The sequence below is a fragment of the Tiliqua scincoides genome, chromosome 1, assembly GCF_035046505.1.
Source record: "Tiliqua scincoides isolate rTilSci1 chromosome 1, rTilSci1.hap2, whole genome shotgun sequence".
Taxonomy (NCBI): Eukaryota; Metazoa; Chordata; class Lepidosauria; order Squamata; family Scincidae; genus Tiliqua; species Tiliqua scincoides.
The window spans coordinates 90,550,651-90,577,220 of NC_089821.1; the positions used below are offsets into that span (position 1 = coordinate 90,550,651).

The 26,570-nt window shown below is 42.2% G+C and overlaps 1 protein-coding gene and 1 pseudogene across 1 annotated transcript in view; one reads left to right on the forward strand and one right to left on the reverse strand.

The window, feature by feature from the left end:
- ARHGAP15 (Rho GTPase activating protein 15) overlaps positions 1–26,570 on the forward strand; it is a 464,537-nt gene that overhangs the window by 55,527 nt on the left and 382,440 nt on the right. The window contains exons 5-6 of the mRNA XM_066633052.1: positions 1,340–1,427; positions 15,060–15,149. Coding sequence (XP_066489149.1) covers positions 1,340–1,427; positions 15,060–15,149 — 178 coding nt within the window. The remainder of the gene's footprint in view (positions 1–1,339; positions 1,428–15,059; positions 15,150–26,570) is intronic.
- On the reverse strand, positions 19,972–20,091 carry LOC136637458 (5S ribosomal RNA; annotated as a pseudogene).

A 26,570-nucleotide genomic window follows, 5' to 3' on the forward strand; every position in this document is an offset into this window, starting at 1 on the left:
CCTCTTCCTGCTGCCATTGGTGTCAGTGCGGGGTGGTGAAAGCAACATGGAGGAGATGCCTCCACCAGACTGCCTCTGGTGGGGAGGGGGAGGGGTGGCTTACACGGCACCATCGGGCATGGTGATAGACTTCAGATTTTGCATGCCATTAGCTATGCCGCTGACCAGCTGCATAGGTTATCAGGATCAATCACAGGACTGACTTTAACTTTTAAAGCTTGACACAACCAGGGACCAGTTTCTCTTGTTGACTGTCTCTACCCCTGTGAGCCTAACCAGGCACCTCACTTTCAGCTCAAGCCTATCCACACCCACCTTGCCAATTCAGTCACACCATCAGAATGTTCATACTGCATCTTACATGCGGGGGAGGGGGCGATCCTGGAGGTCTCCTCTGGGTAAGGGAACATTTGTTCCCTTTCCTGGTATTAGGCCTTCATTGCCTGAATGCAGCCTCGGACCTGCACCGGGAATTTAGCTAAAATGGATCAAGGTCGGGGGTGGCACTGCCACCACTGATACCACCCTCCTCTTGGCCTTGATCCACCCTCCTACCTGACATAGCCCGTGCCTCGCCTTCCCCACCCTGCTCCCTTTCTTCTCACTCTGCCCACCCCTATTCTCCTTTCTGTCCCCTATACTGACTTACCGGTGCTAGATAAAGCAATAATACATGTTTGATGCACATACAGTGCACATATTTATGACACACCTTGCATTTAAACATATATTAAAATAAAATGTTGCATGTTCTGCAGATCTAGTCTAGTTTAAATTAACAAAAGTCGTTTAAGTTCTATAGAGTTTCTGACAGTTTACTCCCTCCCCTGAACTTAATTTTTTTTCTGCTTCACTTTTTTCCTGCTTTTATTCTTCTACGAGTATTCTTCTCGTACTACCTGATGGTCCAGCAGAGTCATCATGGTTATGAATATGGTTATTATGATTGGACTACAGAAATTCCACAGCTTATTCAGCATGTAGGCCATATGACTAAACCTCGCTCTGTTTTGAACTGAGATTAATTTCCTAATATTGTCTAGTTTTGATCATCAAGCCACTCATCTTGAATGAAGGGGACCTTTTTCCTGGCAATGCTAGTAAATCTCATGTACCAGCTCAGAATTCCAGCATAACCCTTCTCCAGAAGTCTTTCTTTTAGATTTAGAAAGCATTCCATTCTGCCTTTGGGTTTACATGTTTCCTTTCCTCATGCTTATCGAGCCTCCTGTATGTTTGATAAATAAGTGTTGGTGAATAGTTGGAATCCTGGCTTTTCAAAGTAAAAATATCAATGTTTAATTGGTCCATTCATTTTTATTATGCTACTTCTTCAAAGGAAAAACTGGACTGCATCTTGGATTGTTCTCACTGATCGGAAAATAGAATTCTTCAAAGACTCCAAGCAGTCAGCTGCAGCCGGTCTGGTAAGCAGTTATCTTTCTCATGTCTCATCTCTTCGGAAACAGTCTTGAATAAAAAGTTTGGCATCAACAGGAAAAAAAAAATCACAGAGCTGCGAAGCCTTCAGACATCTGAGAGCAGATGTAAGAAAATGACTCAATAAACTTTTAATCAGATGAGAGAGGAGGGGAAAATAGAACTCAGCGTATCTTTTATTAAGAGGTGCTTTTTGAGAATAATTGCAAAGTGAGACGGATGGTGAGTGGCTCTCCAGTAATGTGGAGGTAACGTTTTAAATTAAGGTGCCAGTTATAAATGCTTTATTCTTATTTATGAAATGATCTCTAAATGCAACTACTTCCTCAAATAATGTATTATAAAGTATGTTATAAAATGCATTAGTAATAAATGCTTAACAGATGATGCGATGAGAATCTGTTACAAAGGATATTATAGGACGTAAATTGTATTAAACCCTGTGTGTGCATCTTTAATACATGAATTTAAGTTGCTATCCAGCTTGCTATAAAGTGGCTTGCATATCATAAATAATAATAAAGTAGTTATAAATGGCACCTTAATATAGGGTGTTACCAAAGAGCAAAACACTGTAAGTTAGCAAAGTGATCTTTATCTTGATATCAATGTGACACCTAGGATATCCGGCTAATGCTCCTGAATATTCTTTATGAATCTATCTAATAGAGCTAATGCAATTTTTGTATCTCAAAACAGAATTCACCATACCTTTCTAAAAAAGAAATAAATAGATAGTGCCTCAAGGAAAGGCCAATGATCGTAGCCTTCAGAGATGTGACAGATACACTGCACAAATAATCACGGCATGTTTCCCTTTACTGCTAGTTGCTGTGGAGTTTGAGCTTCTCCTTCGCTAGACTCTAAAAACACAAAGAAATCCATAAATTTATGACACTGTAGACTGGGTAGGGACAGGTTTGACAAAGCCCTATTGTGATGGCTTCCCAAGGCTTGATCCAACCTGCCATGCCTTATTGGCTTGATGGGAGACCAGAAAGGTGCACTATTTGACAGAAGTCAGAACCAATAAATAAATGTAGATATGTCAGGTGATATAGATCCCTTTTCTTGTTTTCTTATTAGTTTATACCGTCAGTATTGTTAACCATAAGGCACCTAGTCCCTCTCCTTTAAAGACTCATGGGGGGAGGGGGGTCATCTATCTCTTGTTGCTAAGATGAAAGTTCATATGCTACAGTGGTTAGATGGTGCTGTTTCAATTTCAAACAAAAAACAAAGAAACATACATATTAATTAGAAATTATGTAGAATCTGCTTCAGTTGTATTTCCTGTTTCTGGCTCCTTTTATGAGACAAAAACCCCACTCCTAAACAACTTTCCAGCACCAGTGCAACTGAAATGCAGCCCCAAGATGAAGAACCAAATGTTTCCTTATCTTCCTTATCACCACAGAATGCAGCACGTGCCATCTTGGCATGGCTGCATCCGCACTGGAAAGTTGGTCAGAATTGGGCTGTCAGATTGCAATCCAACACACATTTTCCTGGCAGTAAGCCCCACTGAACACAGTGGAACTTGCTTCTAATTAGATAGGCACAGGATCATGCTCTCACAGTACACATTAGTGCAGTGGTTCTGTAAGTTCTTGCGGAGGCAGGGGGAGGCAGTGACGTAATTCCCAGTATCACGTTGTTAAGGGGGCTGCAGGGACTGGGATGTACTCACCAGTCCCTGCAGCAGCCTCTCGGGGTTTAACAGCCCAGCCTGCTAAAAGTGAAAGTACAGTGATCACGCTCCGCAAAACCAAAAGTAAGTACATCACAGTCCCTGCAGCCCCTTTAGCAACGCGATCCTGGGGAATGCATTGATGCACACCCCCCTGCCCTTGCCCCTTAAGGGGGCAGAGGCCAGGGCCCTCAGGCTGGGGCGTCAGAACGCCCCAGTTTGAAAAGCCCTGCGTTAGTGGTTTCCCCATCTGTTATAACTTTGCAGCTCCTAATGACCACCTGATGACCCCAAGATTCCTGTGTCCATAGCAAGGCTGCACAACTTGTAACTATCAAGCTGAACATAGCTCAACAGCTACGTGGTGGCCTTCTCTAACAGTTGTCATTTTCAGTGTTTAGGAATGCCCTGTTTTTGTAGAATCAGGAAGAGAGTGGAAACATAAGCTGCACCACGTGTTCGTATCTTTTAAGTTTAGGTACAAAAACATGGAATTTTGTGGGAGGCGGTTAGGGTACCGAAAGGTTCCCAGAAACTCCGTTCACCTTTTCTGCTGCCTATTTGATGCTTATTTGTTCCCTAATAAGCCAACTGCGGATTTATGTAGTGAATATGATCACATCATGACTACACAGCAGTCAAATTTTGTGGTATGATAACATCATAGAATGAGGTCAGTATTTGCTGAACCAGTATTGCCTTCTGAATGGGTAATCAGTTCCACTTCCTTATGCAGTGCCTGCTGAAACATCTTCAAAAGGGAAACATTTTTCACAGCTGCCAAAAATTTTTTCAAAAAGCCCTTCCTTTTCAGCTCAGTCCTAGAAAAAAAAAATAACAGAAGGTTTATCAAGTTCCTGGTAGGTCGCACAATCCCCTTTTGGTGAAGTTTATTCAAATGTAGCGTTTTCCAGGCAGAGCCACTGAGAGGAATTTAAGCAGGGGGTACAAAGTTTCCTTTAGGCCCCTTCCCAAAGGGGGAGGGGGGCAATGGGGGCAGGCAGAACACGGGGCAAAATAGGGCAGGGGGAGGGTGCTGACAGGCAAAATAGTCTTTGGAGCCCAGGTCTACCAGGCTTCTTGATGCGGAGCCCAGGTGTGCCTGACCATGCGGCATTGGCAGCTACATAAAGTAATATGGAAAACCAAACACACTCCTCAAGTCTCTTTGAAATATAGAAAATCCATTGAAGAAAATTAGCATCTTCATATTTGGGATCAAACTAGAATGGACAATGTGCTGTGTGCACCAAAATGAACTTCTGCAGCAGCTGTAGCCCTGCAGCTGGGTCCCTGAGCGCCTATACTTCATGGCAAGCGGATCTGCACATCAAAGAGCTACTGTAGCAGGCCAGTTTGCTCCCAGATTTGACACAGTGTTAAGGAGGGTCATGGATGCATTCATAGGCATCCTTGCAAGTGTATGACTTGCAGCAGCAGTTGCCACTGCATGCCCATGGTTGTGCCCCCAGCATCATGCGCAAGGCAGCAAGTTAAGGTGAGATAGGAAAACGTAAGATCCCATGAATTTTCTGGGTCCTCTCCTTTGATTCCTGGGCCCGGTTGCAAATTACTCCCTTTACCCTCCTCTTCTGGGCCCTGTTTCTAGGCATATGATTCCTCCTACATATGTTTGTAGGTTCTCTTCAAAAAAATAATGTGGAAATTCAATGAATTTCTGATTTACTAAGCTGTATCTTGCAGTCTCTAGATTCAACTTTGCATCCAACTTGCTCCCATTTTCTCTTTCCTGGGTAAACCTGAACTGTGGCCTCAGTGTAGGCTGATTTGAGAAGGTCGAATGCAATGTTTGATCAGTATATCATAGCACAGTAATAAGTACAAAATGGACATGGTGCAAAATGCCTGAGCAGGAATTTCTGCATGTGTGAGAGAGGCTCCAGAGACTCCAGTCGCAGCTCTTGGTAGGGTTTTGGGCACGGCCCAAGTTTTTCGTGGAATTTGAGATACTTTGCAACCAGCTTCTAATGCAGTGGTTCTCATACATTTAGCACTGGCACCCACTTTTTAGATTGAGAATCTATCAGGACCCACCGGAAGTGATGTCATGAGTGGAAGTGACATCAGCAAGCAGGAAAATTTTTAACACTCCTAGGCTGCAATTCTACCCACAGTTACCCAGGAGTAAGTCCCATTGACTATCATTGTTAAAAGAATATACATAGTAGCTTGTTAAAAGCTACAGGTCTGTAACATTTCCCTAAATGCAGTCACATACCATGGTAGCATCAAGTCTGATAGATGAAAAATAAAATATTGAAATGAATGGGGACCCACTTGAAATTGGCTCGCGACCCACCTAGTGGGTCCCGACCCACAGTTTGAGAAACACTGCTCTAATGCAATGCAAGGAGCTCTGGTAAATGCACAAAAATGCACAAAAAGCCAATTCTGGCCATTTTTATGCACTGTGCATAAGAAACACACACACACACACAGTTTTAAGGGGACAGGGACACATAGTTGATGTCCATAGACTGTGAAGTTCAGTGAATAATCCAAAATTGTCAAATCAGAGTTGAATGAATTCTATGCTCCAACCTTTGCCACAAAATATTAGAACTCATAATGTTATTTCATTAATGATTGAGTTGTTCCATTTCTAAAGTATGCTTGCTAATAGCGTAATAACACTTAACTTTTTTCTCTGCAAGTCTAACCATTAGAAAAAAAAGTTCTTTAGCTAAAGAATTGTTTGTAGGCAATCTGATTTGTTTCTGACTCAGCTAATGCAATGCTTTTGACAAACCATTCACCCTGCTATAATTTTTAAAATGTACACATGTGATTTCATTAAAAATTATTTGTTTACTGATTTTGCTTTCGAGAATTGTTTACTTAGGAGCATGAGAGAAGTCAACCATTAATTAAATAATGTAATGAAGTCAGTGTTCATTCATTGTAGTATGAATTTAATAACATTCAATATTATTTTTAGGAAGAAAATGATGTGATTGCCAAAAAGATGGATATGCTCTTAAATAATAAAGTTATACATTCTTCTTGGTTATTATGTTCTGTGTATAATCGTTTTCTAAGGATTCAGAGATATAAAACAGAAGAACTCAATACCTACTTTCATTTGAACAACTTTGAAGGAGAAAATGAAAGCAAATTCCTAGAATGCTCCTTTTATTGTTAACAAAGTACTGCATAGATATTTAACTTGAATTAAAATAATATTATTAAGAATAAGAATATTTTTATTCTTTTCATTTGTATGCTTTTCAACAAAAAGTAGGTCGCAAAGCGGTTTACAAAACATAATAGATCAATAAATGTTTCCCTGTCCCTAAAGGGCTCACAATCTTAAAAATAAAAATAATAAAATAAAAGCTGCAGAAGAGATGCCAGCAACAGCCACTGGAAAAGTCACCATGCTGAGTAAAGAGGGACAGTTCCTCTCCCCTTGCTAGACAGAAGAGGACATCAAAAGGTGTCACTATGCCCAGGTAGCAGGATTGACAGACTAATAATGGCTACAATGTCCAACTTAGTTTTCTAGGGTGGCACCCCAACTAGCACTTCTACTGTTGGGACGAGCACATCTGTCAATGAACAGAAGGAAAGTTCTGCTCACAGAAGAGAAAGCTTCTTCCATTCAGAGAGGAAGTTTCTGATGGCAGAACCGCTAGTCAGGATCCACCTTATTATTTCCACATGAAACAATGCTTTCACGCTGCAGACATAGGCTTTATGTACATAATTCAGATGTGTCTCGGTATATTACCTTGAGAATACTACTCTCTTCCTGATCCACATGAACTCCCATAGGGCAGTGACTTGCACACCTGAAGATCTCCCTATGGAGCATACTGAATTCCAAAGCAGGTTCCACTTGGATTTCGCTCCATTAGGCCTTCTCAAAATGGGATGTTGCAATGCACCCACTTGAGAAGCCCTGTCTCTGGCCCCTTAAGGGGGAAGGCAGTGACATCATCCCTAGGATAGTGCTGCTGGTGTGGATGGGAGGATTTTTTTTACCTTACCTGTAGCCAGTACTGGAGTCCTGGGGGTGTGTGTGTCTGGGGAGCCCTCTGCAGGGCCCCCCATGCCTTCAGTTATCTAAAAATAACAAAAAGGGGCACTTCCAGTTTTGTGATGAAAACCAGAAATGCCCATTTTTTATTATTTGTAGCTGTTATTTTTCCACTGTCCCCCTGGACCTCCAGGACTTTGGTGCTGGCTCCAGGTAGGTAACAAAACCCCCTCTCAGACCCTGATTGGGTCACTGCCTTAGCCCCTCCCCTGCGCACACTTATCTCAGGTCTCAAACTTCTGAGACATGTAGGCATGACATAGCCCCAAGGACACAGCTATTTAAGGAACAGCCAGGAATAACCAGGGCTCAGACCTGTACATATTTGTTTCCTTCTCTGGTTGTGACTACAGAGACAGTAAGAGCAATGAGGGGAGTCTCCTCTGTGCCAGTCAAACTGCAGCAAGCATAGAGTGCCCTGGACAGTGCCAGTGATGCCTCTGGATGCTCCTAATGCAGTCTGGCAGAATGTGGCACTTTCTTCCTGTAAGTAAGGTACTGACTTTGCTTTACCTAGAATCTGCCAGCCTTAATTCTGTAGAATAGTTGAGTCCAAACTCTGCCCAGAAAGAATATCCTCTGGAACAATCTTGAGTGGGGCTTTAGTAGTAATTAAGCTTTTGAACATAACTGGGAATCAGGTTAAAGCAAGTTCAAGGGTGGTTATCCCAGGATGAAGAAGCCCACACTCCCTAGTTCCTTTTAGTCCTTACCTGAGCAGATGAGACTTTTTGACATGGTCAATGCTTTCTGTGCTTTCACATATACAAAAAAGACATCCCCGGTTGCTTCTTCCAGTTATTCCCTCTGAAAAGAGTGGGATACTCTAGAGCAGTGGTTCCCAACCTTTAGGAGCCCGTGGACCACTGAGGCAAACATTGGATTTGTTGTGGACCCCATGCAATTTCCCCACCATACAAAAAATACAGATCAATTTGGTAGCCCATGGGGGAGTGCTTGGAGAGACAATGGAAATACCAGCTTCAGGCGGGGAGTCCATTCTCCACCCTCTCTGGTGGTCAATGGGGAAGCATTTCCTGAGTGAGCACTCTTCCACAGACTATCAGAAAGGGTTGACAATGGACCCTCCCACAGCTGGCACTTCAGCAAGCGCTAGACAACCAGAGAGGGTGGAGAACAGTTTACCTACAGCCACAGCCAACGCTTCAGTGGTCCATGGGGGAGCGCTCACTTGGAGAGACACTGGAAGTGATCAAAGGTGAGCATTATTTTTCCTGTGAGCTCATGGACCACTTCTCAGGGTATCATGGACCACCTGAGGTCCCTGGACCACAAGTTGGGAACCACTGCTGGAAAGATAAACAAGAAGGATTCTATTCAGAACAGACACCATTTGATAGAATACTCTTAGAAACAAAAGAAAAATATATCAAAAGAATGTATATGTTCCTATTGGATTTTGAGATGCATGAAGAAACAGTAAAAGAATGTATGATAAAATGGGTGCAAAATATGGGCCATAATATCACATTAGAACACTGGGAACAGATTTGGAAACATAATATAAAACTTACTAGAGCAACAAATTTTAAAGAAAATGTATACAAAATGTTTTATAGATGGTGCATGACACCCATAAAACTGGTAAAAATGAATCAGAACATATCAAAAAATGGTTGGAAGTGTAAATGTGAAGAAGGGACGTTTTATCATATGTGGTGGACATGTAAAAAAAATGCAAGTATATTGAAAATTAGTAAGGAATCTAATACAAGAGATTGTTGGATTTATGATACCGCTGAAACCAGCGTTAATTTTACTTAATATTACCTTAGATATTATAGATAAAGAAAATGATGTGTATTTAGTTATTATGATATTAACTGCTGCAAGGATTTTATATGCTAGATAAAGATATTAAAATTCCAATGGAAGATGAATTAATAGAGAATATAATGAACGTGGCGGAAATGGATAGGCTTACAGAGATTTTGGATCAACAGCGTAATCCGACACAGATAGAGCAATTGAGACCATTTTATGTTTGGTTGAAAATGAAGTTGTAGATGTATAAGATAGGGCATTTAGGTGAATATATTGTATACATGATACATGATACATGATATAGGATATGATATGATAGATAAATGATATTAAGAGGCTAAACTAGAAGAGGAACAAGATTAGAAGATTTGTATTTATTGATTAGCTATATAGATATATGATTGCCTGCACCTGCCAACCGTGTGTTTTTGTGGTTTTTTTGTGTGTGTTTTGTATTAAGTTTGTGTTTGTTATGTGTTTGTTTATATTTGTTTGTTTTTTATTTTGGAAAACAATTAAAAAATTAAGGAAAAAAAAAGTTGGGAACCACTGCTCTAGAGCAGGGGTGCTCACACTTTTTTTGGCTCGAGAGCTACTTTGAAACCCAGCAAGGCTCGGAGATCTACCAGAGATTTTTTTACAATGTTCACGCCATCATAACATATAACATTTATGTGTACAATGTATGTTGGTGTACCTTGAGCCCCACTGAGTATAACAGGACTTACTCCTGAGTAGACATGCCTAGGATTAGGCTGTGAGACTGCAATCCTAGCCACACTTACCTGGGAGTAAGCCCCATTGAGTACAATGGGCCTTACTCCCGGCATTTCCTCCCAGAGGCACCTGAAGGGGGGGTCGGCACTCCGCGATCTACTCATTTTGCCTCGCGATCTACCGGTAGATCGCGATCCACCTATTGAGCACCCCTGCTCTAGAGCAATGGTTCTCAAAGTTTCGGGGCCCTGGCGGCTGCTGCCTGATTTATAAATGCCAAGGGATGTGGCTATAATGGTGATTGGGCAGCAGCATTCTCCCCCCGATCCCAGTAGCAGCTTAAGCCATTTTTACCCAACATCGCATATATGCAACAGGGATCAAATGTGTACACCCGTTAGCTGGGCAGAAATGGGTTAAACCTCGATGCACTTAACCTAATCTGCCCTGTCAGTTTTGCGAACCACCAAAAATTGGGCCATGACCCACTGGTGGCTGCTGGACCCACAGTTTGAGACTCACTGCTCTAGAGGAAGAACTAGACAGCACAATAAGAGGCATAAATAAGAACTAGATAGGGTTCAGAGAGCCCAAGCAGGAGTTCCTGCATGTGGAGAGGTGTCCTGGAGATCTTGAGTAGCAGCTTGTACATGGTGGTATGTATGAGGCTGCAGAGAGGTGCTGTCACCCCTGCAGTTTTAATGACATCTTAGGAAAGACAAATGTATCTTGCTATCTCAGTCCAAATTGATTGAGCTACAATACATCAGGAACAGACAGCTACTGCAATATAGATAGCTCCATGTTGGCAGAGAGGAGCAGGGAGGCATTAAGGTTCTGGATTCCTATGCCACCTCTGCTATGCTCTCTGTCTGCTCATAAAGTTTTGGAAGGCTTTGCACATCATCACTAGGGAATTTCTGGCAGTGCTGACTGTTCACATGCATTGATCCATTAGTGTTTCTTTGGACTAACTTGGAAGGTCACGATTTGGCAGTGTGTGAGCACAGCAGTATTACTAAGACTGTAAAGATCCCAATCCTGAGCTCTTTAGCACCGGTAATATGAGCAAACTGCTGGTACTGGGTGTCGCAAATGTGCTGTAAGGTACATTTGCGACACCCTTCTCCGAGTCAACCTCCGTGCTGAGCTAGGTAAGAGCTCCAGGTGGGGGTGAGGGCCTTGGGGCAGCGGGGAGGCATTCTGGGGCAAGAGGAGGGCAGGGAGAAGGCAGAGTAGGGGGAAGAACCAGGGCGGGATGGGGTGGGAAAAGTGGAGCTGTGCTCCACTTGATCCTGAATTTCATGTTGGAAGGCAAAAGAGCCGGTGCAAAACAGCCAGCACAGACTTGAGAAGCCCCATTGTGGGGCTTGGGGCTTCTTCAGAGAAGACCTTTGGCAGTTGCCATGGGCCCAAAGGATGCAGCAGTAGCCACTTTGGCACTGCTGGACCCGGCCTTTAGGACCCGGCTGCTATTTACTAGTGCAGCAGCTTTCAGGATCATTTACACATTTTACAACTGAACAGATTAAAGTGGTGTGCGTTGTGTGTCATTCAATGCCTCAGAAATGTTTATAATAGGCGCATTGAACTGACATTTGTTTCAACTGTGTAGTCTGTTTTTTTTGTCATAAATTGACCTCATGGTATAAAATACTCTGTTGCTGTGTGTCCTTTGGACAAAGTTGTCAACAACATTCTGTACGGAAAATGTCTTTTTAAAAGAATCTCCATTTTGACATAAAATGCTAGTCCACGATGCATTTTCGGTTTTCTCCCTCCAGAGAGTTTATTCAGAAGAGGGTATTTTACCTCTGGTTATTAGCCATTCTGCAAACTAATTTACTGAGTGAAAATGCCTTCCAAATTCATATTCACAGACAGCAGGATTTCATTGTAACAGGCACTTGTAGCAATTTATGGGCACAGCCTCTTCCAATGGCATTGATATAACATAATTGGTCTGACTGTAGAACACAAAGCAAGGACATTGAGTGTTCGAGAGAGCCTTTTACTATTATTATTAGCCTTAACTCACTCTACTGGGTGATGTGTGAGGGACTTTAGGAAGCAGAGTAAAGACAAATTTATTTATTAAAAAAAATTTATACCCCAGCCTTCCCTTTAATTATAAGGAACCTGGTGCTTACAACCTCAGACATAGCACAATCAGTATAAAAACACAAAGCTATAGAATAGCCATAAGCAAACAACCAATAAGACTAACAAACAGGAGAAACAATATCCAAGGAGCAAATGGAATTTGAAACCAAAAAAAGTCTTAAACCTTCACTGGAAGGTTCAGTTTTTAATGCAATACAAAGGGAGTTCCATGGCTGTGGTGCCACTATAGAGAAGGCCCTTTCTCTCGTTGAGATACTTTGACCATAAACCTTAACTACAAAGGACTTAAAGAAGAAAACCCAAACTTTAAATTGGGCCTGAAAAGGAATCAGCAGCCAGTGCAGACAAAAGAGAAGCACTCTAACAAAGGCAAATAGCCTCACACCCATTACTACATGGGTTGCTTATTACAAATTGCAGTTGCAAACAGTCTTTAAAAGCAGCCCTTCATAGAGCATGCTGCAGTAATCTAGACGTGATGTCACCAATGCACGGGCCACTGTGATCAGGTCTGAATGATTAAGGCAAGGGCGCGGTTGGCACATCAGCCTAAGTTGGGCAAAGGTGTCTTGGGCTGCCACCAGCAGGGATGAATATAGGAGTATCCCCCAGCTGCAAACCTGCTCCTTCAGAGGGTTACTACCCCATTCTGAACAGATTGCTGATCCATTAATACTTCCATTGCAGGATTCCTGATCAAGAAGACCTCTGTATGTCCAGATTTAGTTTCAGAGAAAGGGCTGTGTATCAGAGGCAGGAACTGCTTTCTTGGGTTGCAAGAAGCTGGTGACACAAGTTTTGGAGCTTTATTATGCAGGGGATGGACAGAGTGGATAGGGAGATGCTCTTTACACTCTCACATAACACCAGAACCAGGGGATATCCACTAAAACTGAGTGTTGGGAGAGTTAGAACAGACAAAAGAAAATATTTCTTTACTCAGTGTGTGGTTGGTCTGTGGAACTCCTTGCCACAGGATGTGGTGCTGGCGTCTAGCCTGGACGCCTTTAAAAGGGGATTGGACAAGTTTCTGGAGGAAAAATCCATTACGGGGTACAAGCCATGATGTGTATGTGCAACCTCCTGATTTTAGAAATGGGCTATGTCAGAATGCCAGATGCAAGGGAGGGCACCTGGATGAGGTCTCTTGTTATCTCATGTGCTCCCTGGGGCATTTAGTGGGGCCGCTGTGAGATACAGGAAGCTGGACTAGATGGGCCTATGGCCTGATCCAGTGGGGCTGTTCTTATGTTCTTATGTTCTTATTACCTGTTTAGCAGATGTGGAAATAGAAAGCACCTATGAGTAATAATAGGAAAGGCCCATCATGGCCATTATGCCCATTACAGCTGCAATGTAACAACCACTCTTATTGTTTGATGGTTGTTATTTTAGAAAATTCTTCTGAAATTCCTTCTGCATCTAGATTTCTTTGGTACTTGGGCTGATCCAGTCAACCCTAATTAATGTAGTGAGAATATATACTGAGCAGACTGTTGGGCAGAATTGTGCTAGTTGTTAATAACAGGAAAGGCTCATGTGATTGTTTCATCATGATGACAATACACAACTCAGCCTAAACCTGTTCTTAGAAAAATGTCTGATCTGACTTTACATGGTAATGTACCAAGGGATGCTCGGGACTAAGTTGTGTGGAGAGAAAAATGAATTGTAGAAACTAGCTCATTTGTGCACTATTTAGCAAGTTGCATAATAATTTATCCTAAAGTAGACATCATGAATTGTTTCTTTTCCTTGTTATAGCACCTAATTCTTTTGTCACAGGCTGTGTCATTCAAGAAGGCTAGATGACTTAATGCAATATGAAACTAATGCACTATTAATATTAGATATTGTTCTTGGATAAATCTTTTAAGTTTGTAATATTGAGTTACTCTTTACCATTGAGCAGTAACATTTTCTTTGACTGGAACCTTGATATTGTATGTTGTGTAGCAAACACACCCTGTATATTGTGATGTATGCCATCTGAAAATGTTGGATGGCCTCAGTTCATAATTAATTTCATGTTTAAGCTGTGTTCATAGAGAGCATCCCATGGGGTAACCATCTTATTTAATGGGTGCTTAATTATCATTTTATCCCACACATTTTAATGGGATTTAATGCGAGTGGACTCTTGTTCATTCATTCAAAAAAAGATGAGAGATTAGAAGATGCAACCCACTGAATGTCTGGAATATTGATATTTCCATAATTACAACTATGATCCAGCAGCAACAAGTAATGTACTGACCATTATTTTAAAATACTAATCGTTTCTTCAGATTTGCAGCATTTGCATAGAGTTTTGAAATAGCAACAAACAAATTGGTTTTTAAAAAAAGCCTGGTTGCCGATACCCAAATGAATGTTCACATTTTTTTTAAAGTGTAAAAAAGTTTTGAAATTTTTGTTTGATCCATCACATATTTACAGCTATCAATAACTAAACACCCCATCCTATCCGCTGCGAGCCCATAGCATGCAGTGCCACTGCTGTGCACTTGGTTGGCAACCTTCAGTCTCGAAAGACTATGGTATAAGCCTACAGCACCCAATATTCCCAGGCAGTCTCCCATCCAAGTACTAACCAGGCCTGACCCTGCTTAGCTTCTGAGATCAGACAAGATCCGGCACGTGCAGGGTAACAGTTGCTGCTAACGCTGTGCACTGCATGGTATGGAAGGGTGATCAGACTGCCCTGGAAAGATAAGTAAAAATTTTTCTCACCTCCCCATAGGCTGCTTGGCTTTCAGTGGGTCTCATCAGATCTACACCAGCTGTTTTGCTGATGTAAGTCCAAAGAACTTGGGCAGTTTGGGACAGGTAAAGAGGGGTAGGATCTCCCTGTGTGTAACTGCTGCTGAGATTGCCCCTCCTGCCCACTGCCTGACCAGCTCCCTCCCTCGAGCCTCCCTGTGCTTCCGCATCTGCAGGGCCTCCACCTGTTTGTACTTTGGGCCCTAGTGCACATGGCAGCAGCATGGCTTTTGCACCAGCATCCTGAGCTTTAGAGTGGAAGAACCTGAGATCTGCCACTGTAACGCTCCCATAGGATTGGACCATAAAATGATATTTAAATTTTTACGTGCTGAAGCTCGGTTTTTAGAATCTATCAGTCAGGCACGTAGAAATATTTCTGATCTTGGCCTTAAGGCTATTGGGTGTTTGTATTTTAATTAGGTAACTTACAGTCATTTTATCTGACAAATGTCTTTCCTTCACTGCTTTGATTTATAGAAACCAGGGTATAAATCTGAATCAATGGACTTATGTGGCGCTCACATTGAATGGACCAGGGAGAAGTCGAGCAAAAAGAATGTCTTTCAGGTAGGAGATTATTTATTGCCCCACCATTTTTGGCTATGTCAGCTTTAAAAACAACAACAACAGGTATCTTCTCCATGTGTCGCTATTTAAAAACTATAGACTGTGCCAAGGCAATGTTTGCACTTTGTTTGTTCAAGCAGTTGGAAAGCATAACATTTTATTCACCTTTTTCCCCCTTCTTCTTCTGGGCAAAAGTGTCTTGATGATTGAATCCACTAAAAACCCTCGAGGACCCATTGATTTGCTGATTAATGTGCCACATTCAATTTGTTTTTTAAAACTTGGTAGGTAATTTGTTTTGGGTTTAAGACTGGGATCCTTGACCTAGTGAACTCCTGTAAACAGAGCTTTCGCATGCTGCTTACATAAGCTGCGCTCCCAGCTGAGTGGAATTTGCCTGTTTATTTTTTATTATTTCTCAGGGTCTTAATGACAGGTTCATTTCAGAGCAAAGGAGGGACAGGGATGGGATGGGGGAAAACAAACCTTTTGCATCTCTGCGAGCCAATTCAAAATACATATTTTTTTTTTTCAAAATCTGATTATTTCAACGAATGCAAAACGACTTAACAGTGTTGTTTTATAGCCTGATTCCAAACCTGTTGATCTCAACAGGACTGGCCTCCAAGGGAATAAGCCTAATTTATATCACTGGCAATGACTTGGATCCAAAGAGGTTATCAGCACGGACTATTGCTCCTGTACCTACACAGGGCTTCTAGTGTTTCTTTCCAGTCCCTTTCCCAGTGTCAAATACTGACTCCAAAATTCTTCCACATTTTGGAAGTGCAAGGCCTAATCATATGGAGTCGTCTACATTGGCTTTAGAAACTTTGCCAGTGTTACTTACTGTGGTGGAGGAAAGGGATCAAATGCTTTATGGTGCTTTGTGAGACCATGTTCCATAGACAAGTAGATAATGAAAGCTGTTATTGTGACATGAAGTTACCTGGATTGATTTTTTTTAACTTGTTGTCTCCCACATTGATTTAACTGAGAAGCCAGTATTTTAATATCAGGTTGTTAGACATGTTCTAACATTTCTTTAGACATGTTCCTGTTGAGGGTGTTACCCGATTTATACAGTATGTGAAGGCAGAAATGGTGGCTGATTTTCAAACTGTCATTAGAAGACTCTGGATCAGTTGTGTATAGTCTTTCTGATCATAGTCTCACTTGTACCGATAGGAAATGGTCAAGTGAATGGGTATCAAGTGGGGAAGGGGAGACAGGGAGAGAACCAGCTGCTAAAAGCAGTACAGGGGAAGGGCAGAGAGAGGAGCGAAGAGGTAAAATGAGGTAGGATGATGGAAGTGATATAGGAAAGAAGGTGGAGAAAAAGCAAGGAGAGAAGATGAATGGAGATGGAGAAAAGAGGTGGAGCAGATAGAAGAGAGAAAAGTGGAGGAACAGCTGGAAGCAAGGAGGAAGGTGGGGCAGGAAGGAGGCCAGAGGAGTGAGTGAGGAGAAGGCCAGAAGGGAGAGAAGAACAAACTGGTGACACTGGAGTTCAGACAGGAGCCCTATCATCAACCAGTCCACTCATTCCTGTCAGGCTGGTTATTTGTGCAGGCATATGTTACGAATTACTGGATGAGATCAGTCGATTGCATTGCTACATGAACGGGCTGTATACCAACTTGGGCCACGGCATGGCAGGCATTGTCCATTTTTCTGTCGTTTAAGCATTGATGCCCTTCTGGTCCCCTGTCCCATCTTGATATATTTGTGTGGCCTTGTGCCTCGTGAATGCTTATTTTTGTTGGCAATAGAGCATGTGAAAGCAGAAGTTGTTTGAAGCAGTTTCACAGGACCCTGTCAGCGCACAGAGCAATTTGCAGCCAGAGATCGTTTTCGTCTCCCCAGCAAACTTGACACGTTACACTAGGTCTTCATCAGAAGAGTAGTGAATAAAAGAAGATTTATGTTCGAATTGCATGCTTTAAACATTTCCGCTAAGTGCTAGTTTGCTCTTTGGTGTTGAGCCTGAAATTTAAAGCACTGGGGATTAAAAGGATTACAACATAATCTTAAATAATCCTAAGTGTCATTTGCAGAGAGATGGTTGTAATAACTAAATAAAACCATGTTAAGGGATGGCAGTGTTGTCAGTCAGCAAGTGAAACTGTGTCTCTGTTGCCCTGTCGTTCTCTCTCCTCTCCCCTTTATCAACTCCAATTTTACGTTGGGTAGGTACATCTTGATGAGAGCTGCTGCTGAAGAAAGTAATGACAGGATGGAATGCTTTGCAGTCAGCACTAATATAGTTACTGAAGCATTAGTAACTAGATTAGTTTTTAAAATCATCTCAAGGTTCAGTGTTTCATGCTTGTGGCACAACTTTTTTTTCCGAAAGCGCTTATCCGTTTCTCCCATTTAATTCTTGCTGTTTGCTCCCACTAACATGAAAGTCAATCAGCCTCTTCTGAATTTAGCATTCCCATAAGCAACTAGGAGTGCAAACAGCTGAACCCAGTTCATCTTAGTGTCAAGTCACATGAAGATTATCTTGCTGCATTGAGGGTGTTACAACAGCATATAACTAAAAGTAAAATAGTTGTGTGGTTATGGTTATTTTCTTGTCTCACAACATCACTCAAACCCAAATTCGAATACGTTCGGAATTCAAGAAGTAGGACCCATGATATCTTACTTCGCAGTACACTGGGCAGTATCATATCAGTCTGTTGATAGTTAAGCTGTAATTTCACATTTAAGTACACGAGTACACATTGATCTATACTGGGGTCATTGTTCAATCTAAACTGGGAGAATATGCAAGTCTGAATGCTGCTAGCAAACTCATCATTATATTACCATGTTGACACTGTAGGGAGACTGTTTTATTTTTCTTTTCAAATGACGTTCTATAGATTTTCACACAAGCCTGTTCACACAAACAGAATTATATTAATGAAATCGTGTACATGGGTACAACTAGTATAAATTTCTGCAGTCCCAGGTAGTGTTTTTTTTTTTTTTTTCTGGTTTCTGATTGCAAGAATCCTTATTCCACTTTATTGAAGTTAAGGTCAAAGAACATACGACTAGTGTTGAATCAGATGGGAGCCTGTCTAGTCAGGAGTGGCAGCAGCAGTTGGTCAGTTTGGACACTGTATCTAGCCCAGCACTCTATCTAGCAAAGGCATACCAGGTGCTTCTGGGAAATCCAAAACAGCTCCTCCTCCACTGAATCTCTTTCCACTCCTAGTAACTAGTATTGGAAAGAATGTTTTCTTAGTGCCTGGGGGTTCCATTTATCTTCAGTGGCTCATAAACATGGAAATCTGTCCTCTATACTTTTGTGCAATGCTATTTTAAAACCATCTGAGTCTGTGATCATTGCCAGCATCTTGTGGCAGTGAGTTCCATATGTCAAGAAATATTTTCTTTTACCTGTCCAGAATCTAAGTACCAGGATTCTGAGAGAAAGGAAACATTTATCCCTTTACTCTTTCTGCACCATGCATAATGTTATAAACTTCTATTATTCCTCCTCCAGTAATTTTTTCTAAGTTAATTAGCCCCAAATGCATTAATGTTTCCTGATAGGGAAGAATCTCCAACTTGCTTATCATTTTAGGCTGCAATCCTATGTGTACCTACCTGAGAATCCTATTGGACTCAGAGAGACTTACTTCTGAATAGACATGTATAGAATTGCATTAGTAAATGCCTTTTCCTGCACCTTTTTCCATTTGTCAGCTTTGAGATGTAATGATCAGAACACACACACTTCTTTCATGTGTTCCTGCACCTCCTGCACTCACATGTAGAGAACATTAGATGAGGCTCACATGTGTGAAATGGCTTTATAGGGTTTGCAATGTAATTTCAGAAAATTGAAATTTGCAGTGTGCTTCATGGTTTCTCCTAAGGGAAAACATCTGAGAATTTGAAGCCAAACTACTTTCTAAAACACAAGTGGAATTGTTTAAGAGAGGAGTGGGTTCCTGCACATCCCTAAAAGGAGATCCTTTACTTGTCTATAGGCATAGTTGAGAACTTCTGTTGTAAGACCAGATAACCATTAAAAAAAACCTTGTCTACGTGGTTCAGAGGTTCATTGGCTATGTGATATTTGGACAAGGGTTGTGTATGCTTAATTGCTGCTTGTTGTAAATTCAAGTGGCAAAGAGAAATACTGGCAGTTGTTTGTTTAGAATGCAAGTTACACTAGACCAGTTGGTATTTCTGCAAGTGTTTCAATGAATGGCATTGCACTTGCATTGCCTGGATGCAGCAGATTTTATCTCTATTAACAGAGAAAGCTAGTTCAGGAAACACTTTCAGGTGTTTTACTAGTTACAAGATAAAGGTTGAGCCTGTATGGAATATGCATAAGGTACACACTGCAACTGTATGGAAGCTGGGAATTTAGGTCAAATTTATTAAGCTGTCTGTATAGCTGTGTAAAAGCCCTCCAGGAAAAAAATAATTCCTTGCCTGTATAGGCCCTTCCGCACAGTGTGGGTGGTGGTAATACAGTCTCTAGGAGATATGAAGAAAAGTGGTTAGATTAGAATATGTAATACAGTAGCAATGATACACACCCCAGGGGATAGTCAAACTGATAAGTCAATCAAATGCCTTACGGCATATTGTCAGGGAAAAGGAGCCAGGAGAAGGCAAACTGTGGGACCCAATACTTAGAGTGCATGCACCCCTTCTTGCTACCTACTGTCCTTTAAACTCACTAGATCTGCAGCTGAACATGGAAGAACCTTGGTAGTTTTTAACCACTGCCTCCACCCCAGGCTACAGAGACCAGGTGCTGGTGCAGGCTGGTTGGCAACCTTCAGTCTCGAAAGACTATGGTATAAGCCTACAGCACCCGGTATTCCCAGGCAGTCTCCCATCCAAGTACTAACCAGGCCTGACCCTGCTTAGCTTCTGAGATCAGACAAGGTCAGGCATGTGCAGGGTAACAGTTGCTGCTGGTGGGAAAAAAAAAAAAACCCTCTTAGAAATGCATGAACCACATGGATTTTTGTTAAGAACTCAAACCCACAGTCATGCCTGCATGGTAAATGCAGTGAACATGGCACCTGAGAACATGGACTAGACAGACTGTGGCAAAGAGTCCAAAGGAAAAGGAATTAGACTGGGGGGAAAGTGGGTCGAGTTAGAAGTGTCAAAAAATATGGAGATATTAAGGGAAGATACAAGGCGTTTGTGATACATATGAATGGCCTTAGGGTGTAGGGTTTTGTGTCTGTATATATAGCACCAGCTCCCACTGGCCTGAGAGTTTTGTTGCTTTATTGCATTTTATAAACATTTTATAAGCCAATTTGAGCATTTGCATTGGCAAGGGAAAATCAGGGTACATGTTCTGAATTGTGGCACTTTATACAGCAGGGTATAACACCAGAGCGTAACTTAAGTGGAATGTCACCACATGAGCGCCAGTCATCGCTAGGGGTATGCAGCATTTGCATACACATACTCTGGAGTTGTTGAATAATGCTTGAGTTGTCCACCCACAAAATTCTCTTATACATGCAGACTCCTCAAAGCTGGAATGAGCCAGCATGCACTCATTTATCACTTGCTTTCCCTCACAGCTATACTTTGATGGACCATCATTTCTTGGATTCCAAGGCAGGAAATTACCTCATTCCACCATCTTAAGTGAAAAATGGAAGCAGGCCAGAAGCAAAGCTCCCCAAATGCCTCTTGAGATAGTACGGAAAATGTTCCTGGGCTTGAGTTAGGAACATTTAGGCATGCTTTGTACCTGAGAAAGAGAACATTTGGGGCCCAAATGCTTTTGACATATTTAGTACATCCAGGACTAATGCATCCTTTTATACCATCTGCTTGTCTATCAGGATAATACAAAAAGAAAGCAATCAGACCATTTTAGTGCGGGTAGGATCACAGCCTAACACCTGCAGCAATTCAGAGGAATATACAATAAAGAGGCTGGGAACCATGAGAGATATAGGAGAGGAATAGATATTCATTGTAATACTGAATACCCATCAACACATTGATTAGTACGTGTAGTTTGTGACAGGAAAGTTTAAAATTTTACCCAGGCAGGGGGAAAATCATAATATGGAGGTGGGTACGGTCTTGGTTTTTATGGCAGATAAAACTCAAAAGTGTCTTAACAGCCCAATCCTGCACTGGGATTGGCTGTCAAGAAGAGGGATTTATGACAGTGGAAGAGTCTTCTGCTGTCATAAAATGGATGTCAGTGGCAAGTGCAGCTCTCCATCAGCAGCCATTCTGCAAGCTCTGCCACAAAAGGTAGCAGCGCTGTATCGTTGCCACCGGACTCTGCTGTGCCCACTGGACTCTGTAAGTCAACAGTGGTGACAGGGACGGGGAGAGAGAATGGGAGAACTGGGGCAGGAAGGAGGTGGGAGGTGGTGAATCCCACAGCAGTGGTGGTGCACATTGGATCCTATCCCCTCCCACTATTGGATGCATGCCATTTTGGAAAAGAATGCAAGCCTCCACAATGTTGTGTACATCCTTGCCTTGAGAGGGTTGGGAGTGAGCTTTGACAGTGCAAAGTGGACGTACCTCTATTGAGCACAGCCTGGTGCTTTACTGTCTGGCTTCAGATCCAGAAAGGAAAGCACCAGGAAGGACTTAGTGTGGCTGCACTCAGTGGACTTTAGTGTGGCCAAAGAACTCAGTCCTGCACTTCCCTCTCCTGTTCTGCAGCAGGAGGGGGAAGCATGATAAAGGAATGGTGGTGGCAGTACTTGGCCGAGGCACCCTTGGACACCTTGGCTGACTGTCTGGCACTAGAACAGTCTGCCTTGTTCAGTAGTGGGATGTCCCTCATTGGAGGTTTTCAAGCAGAGGCTGAATGGCCACTTGTCAGAGATGCTCTGGCACTTACTTGTACTGAGCAGGAGAATGGACTAGATGACCTTTCAGAAACCTTCCAGCTCAAACATGCTATGATTTTAGGAATCAAACAACAATCCACAATTGAACACCTGATGCCATTCAAGTGTCACAAGCTACAGTCACCCATCATCCCCTCCAAAAACAGAGCAAAAAACCCAGTGGCCTTGTTGGAAGGAAACACCACCGCCAGAATGGCTCAGGTGAAGACATGCAGCCAAAGGGCAGAGGTGATTTTTGGAGCACACAGTGTAATGGTTGATGATGACCCTAACACATCGAGGTTCCCCAAGCATTCAGGGCTTTAAAGGTCATAGCAAGCACCTTGAATTAAGCCCAGAGGAAATTGGTACCCAATATGTAGTCCCAGTAGGCAGCCCAAGAAAGCACAGAGGTCCTCTTCTTCATTCCTGATCACAGGTGACTGCCTGCTGCTTATCCTGCCGTCCCACTGCTAGAGCCCTAAAGGTGAGCTTTGTAAGATATAAGCAAAGCCAGTCTTTTCAATAGAATACAAGAGAGCCATAAATGCATAGTGAGCAGCAGAGTCAGAATGGCAGAAATATAGTTCTTCTTCTTCTTGAGCATTTGTCCCCTGTGATGGCAGGGTTCGCTGTTTTGGATTGGAGTCACCATTTTTCTCAGTTGCAGGCTTGGTCTGGGTGTAGGCGGGCAATTTTCATGTCGCAGTGTATCAAGGCAGCGCAGCTTCGGTCGGCCCTTCGATCGTTTGCCATTGACCTCCAACCGAAGACCCTTCTGCGCCAGCATATTGCTGTCGGCGCACGGAACGTGGCTGTGAACATTGACAGTGATATAGTTCCCCCCACCTTTATTAAAAAAAAAAAAAATCTGGTAGCATAAAAAAAGTTTGACTCTTTTTTCCTACTTCCAGGAACTTACCTTGCAGTCTTCTTGAGGGAGAATGTTCCCAAAAGAGGGTGCCACAACAGAGAAGGGCCTGTCCCTGCTGGTGTCTGCTAGCCACTGGTGATAAGCATATGCATAGCCTTTTGAAAAATTGTTATTTTTTAGAAAATTAAAGGCCCGCAGATGCATACAGATGTGTTTGTATGTGCATTTGCATTTGAAGAAATCATATGGCTGGCTTGTCTTTCTTTCCCCCCCTTCTTTTTAAATTTTTGACAGCTACAGTGCATCTTTCATGGCTGCAGATGTTATTTGTCCATCAGAAAGGAAAATACTTTTTTTTTTCCAAGCCAAAGGCATTGTTGTGTTGCAGAATTAAACTGAGTGATATTTAGTGCTTTATTGTACAGATGAAGTTGTAATGTGGTCAGAGGCAGAAACACTAAAGAACAGTGAGGCCCAAGTAATTGCGTAGTTTCAGGGTAAGAGCACCGGAGGCTTCCCCATCACTGTGCTGAAAGATAATCATCTTTCTAAGACTCCAGGTAGGCAGACAGCCCTGCCTCTTTAGGTCTGCAGGCAATTATTGTCCTCCTTTCTGCTATGCTTTAAAAAAAATAATACAACAAACCAGTCAACATGAAACCCCCTGCATATCTCATGTTTGAAAAGTAATTATTAATTTGTAATTTTAATGTGCAGTAGAAGTGAACTGCACTGTCTTGCTGCATAATTCATAAAACACATTGCTGCCATCTGGTGGTCAGTGGCCATGTCAGCACTGGTTTTCTCTGACCATTTGTTAGGAGTGCGGCTCTGAGGTTGAGATCTTAAGCAAGTGAGCTTTGGAGGAAAACGTCACTCAGCTCATTGGCAGTTCTTTGCTTCTTTGTACATGTGCGTAAAACGGACCGTCAGACCACGTCACAGTTGCTAAGATAGAATCTCCTCTGGTGACATTTCAGGATAACAATAAATTACTTTTGCATAGCTGCTGTGCATGACTTGTGACCTATCAATCCAAATACAGATGTGGGGACATGGGCCATGTTCAGTGGTCTGCCAGATGTTCAGCAGCTACCTTGTTGTCACTGAAGTCCCAGGTGGGCAGCAAAAACAAAGGGTCCCAGTGGGTCCTTGGGCATATTGGTGACTGCTGTCGGTTTGGCATGTCCAACACAAACTCATCCATGCGCGTGTGCACACATGCCCTTTTATTTTAAAAATGCACACAAATATAAGAACAATACATGTTATTGTATAAATATCAAATGTTTTCAGAAATTAGGGAGGGGACCCACAAAATCAGAGTTACAAATATTGTCAACTATTGTACATTCCTTTTCTTTATTGCCTTTGTCATCCAAGGGGGTTTAAATCCTTTATTGATATTTTAATGAGGTGGGCCTTTTTTATTATCCAAAGGAATTTTTACAGGTGCAACAAACATTAGTCATTTGCAGCTGGAGTTTGAAGCTGTTTTAAAATGAATAAGGGAATAAACAGGTGCCAACTTGCCCTGTTTGAAATAGTTAGTAACATTAACACCTTTTCAAGCTGGTTGTTTAATGAGGTAATGTCTGATTTAATAGAGAGGGGTTACTATTGTTGAGGTTTTGTAAAGTGTGAGAGTAATTTTTATATTTTAAAATAACTTGCGGCGATGAGAAATGCGATCAAGTGTAATAAAAAAAGTAAATATGGCTTCAGATGTAATTAGTAAGGCATGTTTTACTGGCGCTTGGGCACACATTACAATTGGAGGTACAATATGACACCAGCCGTATCATTAAAACTCCATCTGATTCAGTGATTCTTGGGAAGCATAGGAAGTATGATATACGTACAATGCTCTCTTGCCTGAAAGGGCTTCTCTGTTCCCCTCCAAGGTGAGGCTAATTCAGAGGGCTCAAAGGGCAGCCTGCTTGCAGCAGCTCTTGCACTGTGATCAGTGGGCTTTACTTCCAAGCACGTTTTGGGGTGACATTTTCTTTGGGAAAAGCATGTAACCTCTCCACCACAAATTTCCAAACTGCAAAAAACTGAATTGTCCAAATACTTCATTCAAAGGAACAGAACTCTCTCTCTCTCTCTCTCTCTCTCTCTCTCTCTCTCTCTCTCTCTCTCTCTCTCTCTGTCTATCTTCACCTTTTCATATTTCTGAAATGAAAGAAACCATTCAGTTAGCACTAGAAGTGAACCAATCTGATGGAGTCATAGTTCCTGACAGACACCCATTTCCATTTGAAAGAAAAGTCAGAGAACCTGGAAGTCGTGACCTGTTGGTTAGATTTGCTGTGCATCACCTTCATCAATCGTGTTCGGTAGTTACCTCATTGGTAGTGTTGGTGTAGAAAAGCACTTCAAAAAGAGGTTGAGGAGCTCCTTACAGGCACACGTGTTTTATTTCTGTAAGCCAATTCCACGAGGCTAAAGGAATCATATATTTGTTTGTATTTACATATACCAATTCCTTAATTTATTAGTCAGGCACATCACAGAGAGAGAAGGGAAATGAATCTTACAGGAACTCACTCAAAGATAATCAGATCTGACTTGTTTACATGTTTGGTTCTGACATTTTGCTGCTGAACCACTACATTCCCTGGGAGGGGGAAGGGGGGGAAAAAAACTTGGCGAAGCCACTTCACTCCATTTTTCTGTTTCTCTTTAGCAACCGAGGCAGATATTTTGGTGTTGGCTGCTTGTAGAGAGCGTTGGCTGTCCTCTTCTCGAAAGGCAGCACCTCTTGCTTGTGCAGAAATGCATGCCAGATTAGGGAAAGCATTCATGTTTGTTTTTCCCTTCACTGTAAGTGGGTTTTCTTTTTTGTTTTTGCATGGGGGGAAAAATCCTGCTGAAAGTCCTGCAAAACACACATTGCCTAATGCTTCAGAGAATGCGGTGACTTTGAAGACGCTCGGTACACGTTGCACCCTACAGATGCTTCATAACGCTTATGAATTTTAAACCCTCCCATCTCTGCCTACCTGGGGTTATTATATTGTGCTCTATGGTAGCAGTGCTTCTGATGTGATAATGATACCACAAGGATGAGTCAGGCAGGATGCTTGAGCTGGGCCCTGCTTGCTGCAACAGAGAGGAATCTGCAAAAGGAGGAAACTCCATGGAGGCGGCTTAACATTCAAGTGGCACTGCCCTAACATTGCCTGTGGGACTAGTTCACATAATAGGCTTTCCCTACTGCCCAGAGTAATAGCTGCTGAGTTCTGGAATACTGCCATACTGATACATGTTCCATTGATGTGGTATTTAACCCACATTGAGACCTCCAACCCCATGTTATGCTAAGAAACGGTTTTCCCCTGCTTTGTTTCCACTCGCTAGGAACAGAATATGTCTCTGTCTGCTGACAGGAATGAGATGGAAGCTACCTAGAAGTGAATCCAGTTTCCCTGATGAAGTATGATGTGAGCCTGATAAAATCATGTTTACGTAGTGCTTGAGTATATTCAGAGCTCTTTGTGTCTATGATCTAAGTCATTCTTAACAACAACCCAGTAAGGTAGGACATATTGCAGATAGGGGAACTGAGGTTCAAGCCATCTAGTAAGTTCATTGCAGATGCAAGATTTGGACTTGGCTCTCCTGTTTCACAGCTCAGCTTGAACAGTCAGAAATATGCAGGTGCACATATGTTAGCTTTACTCAGAAGCAATT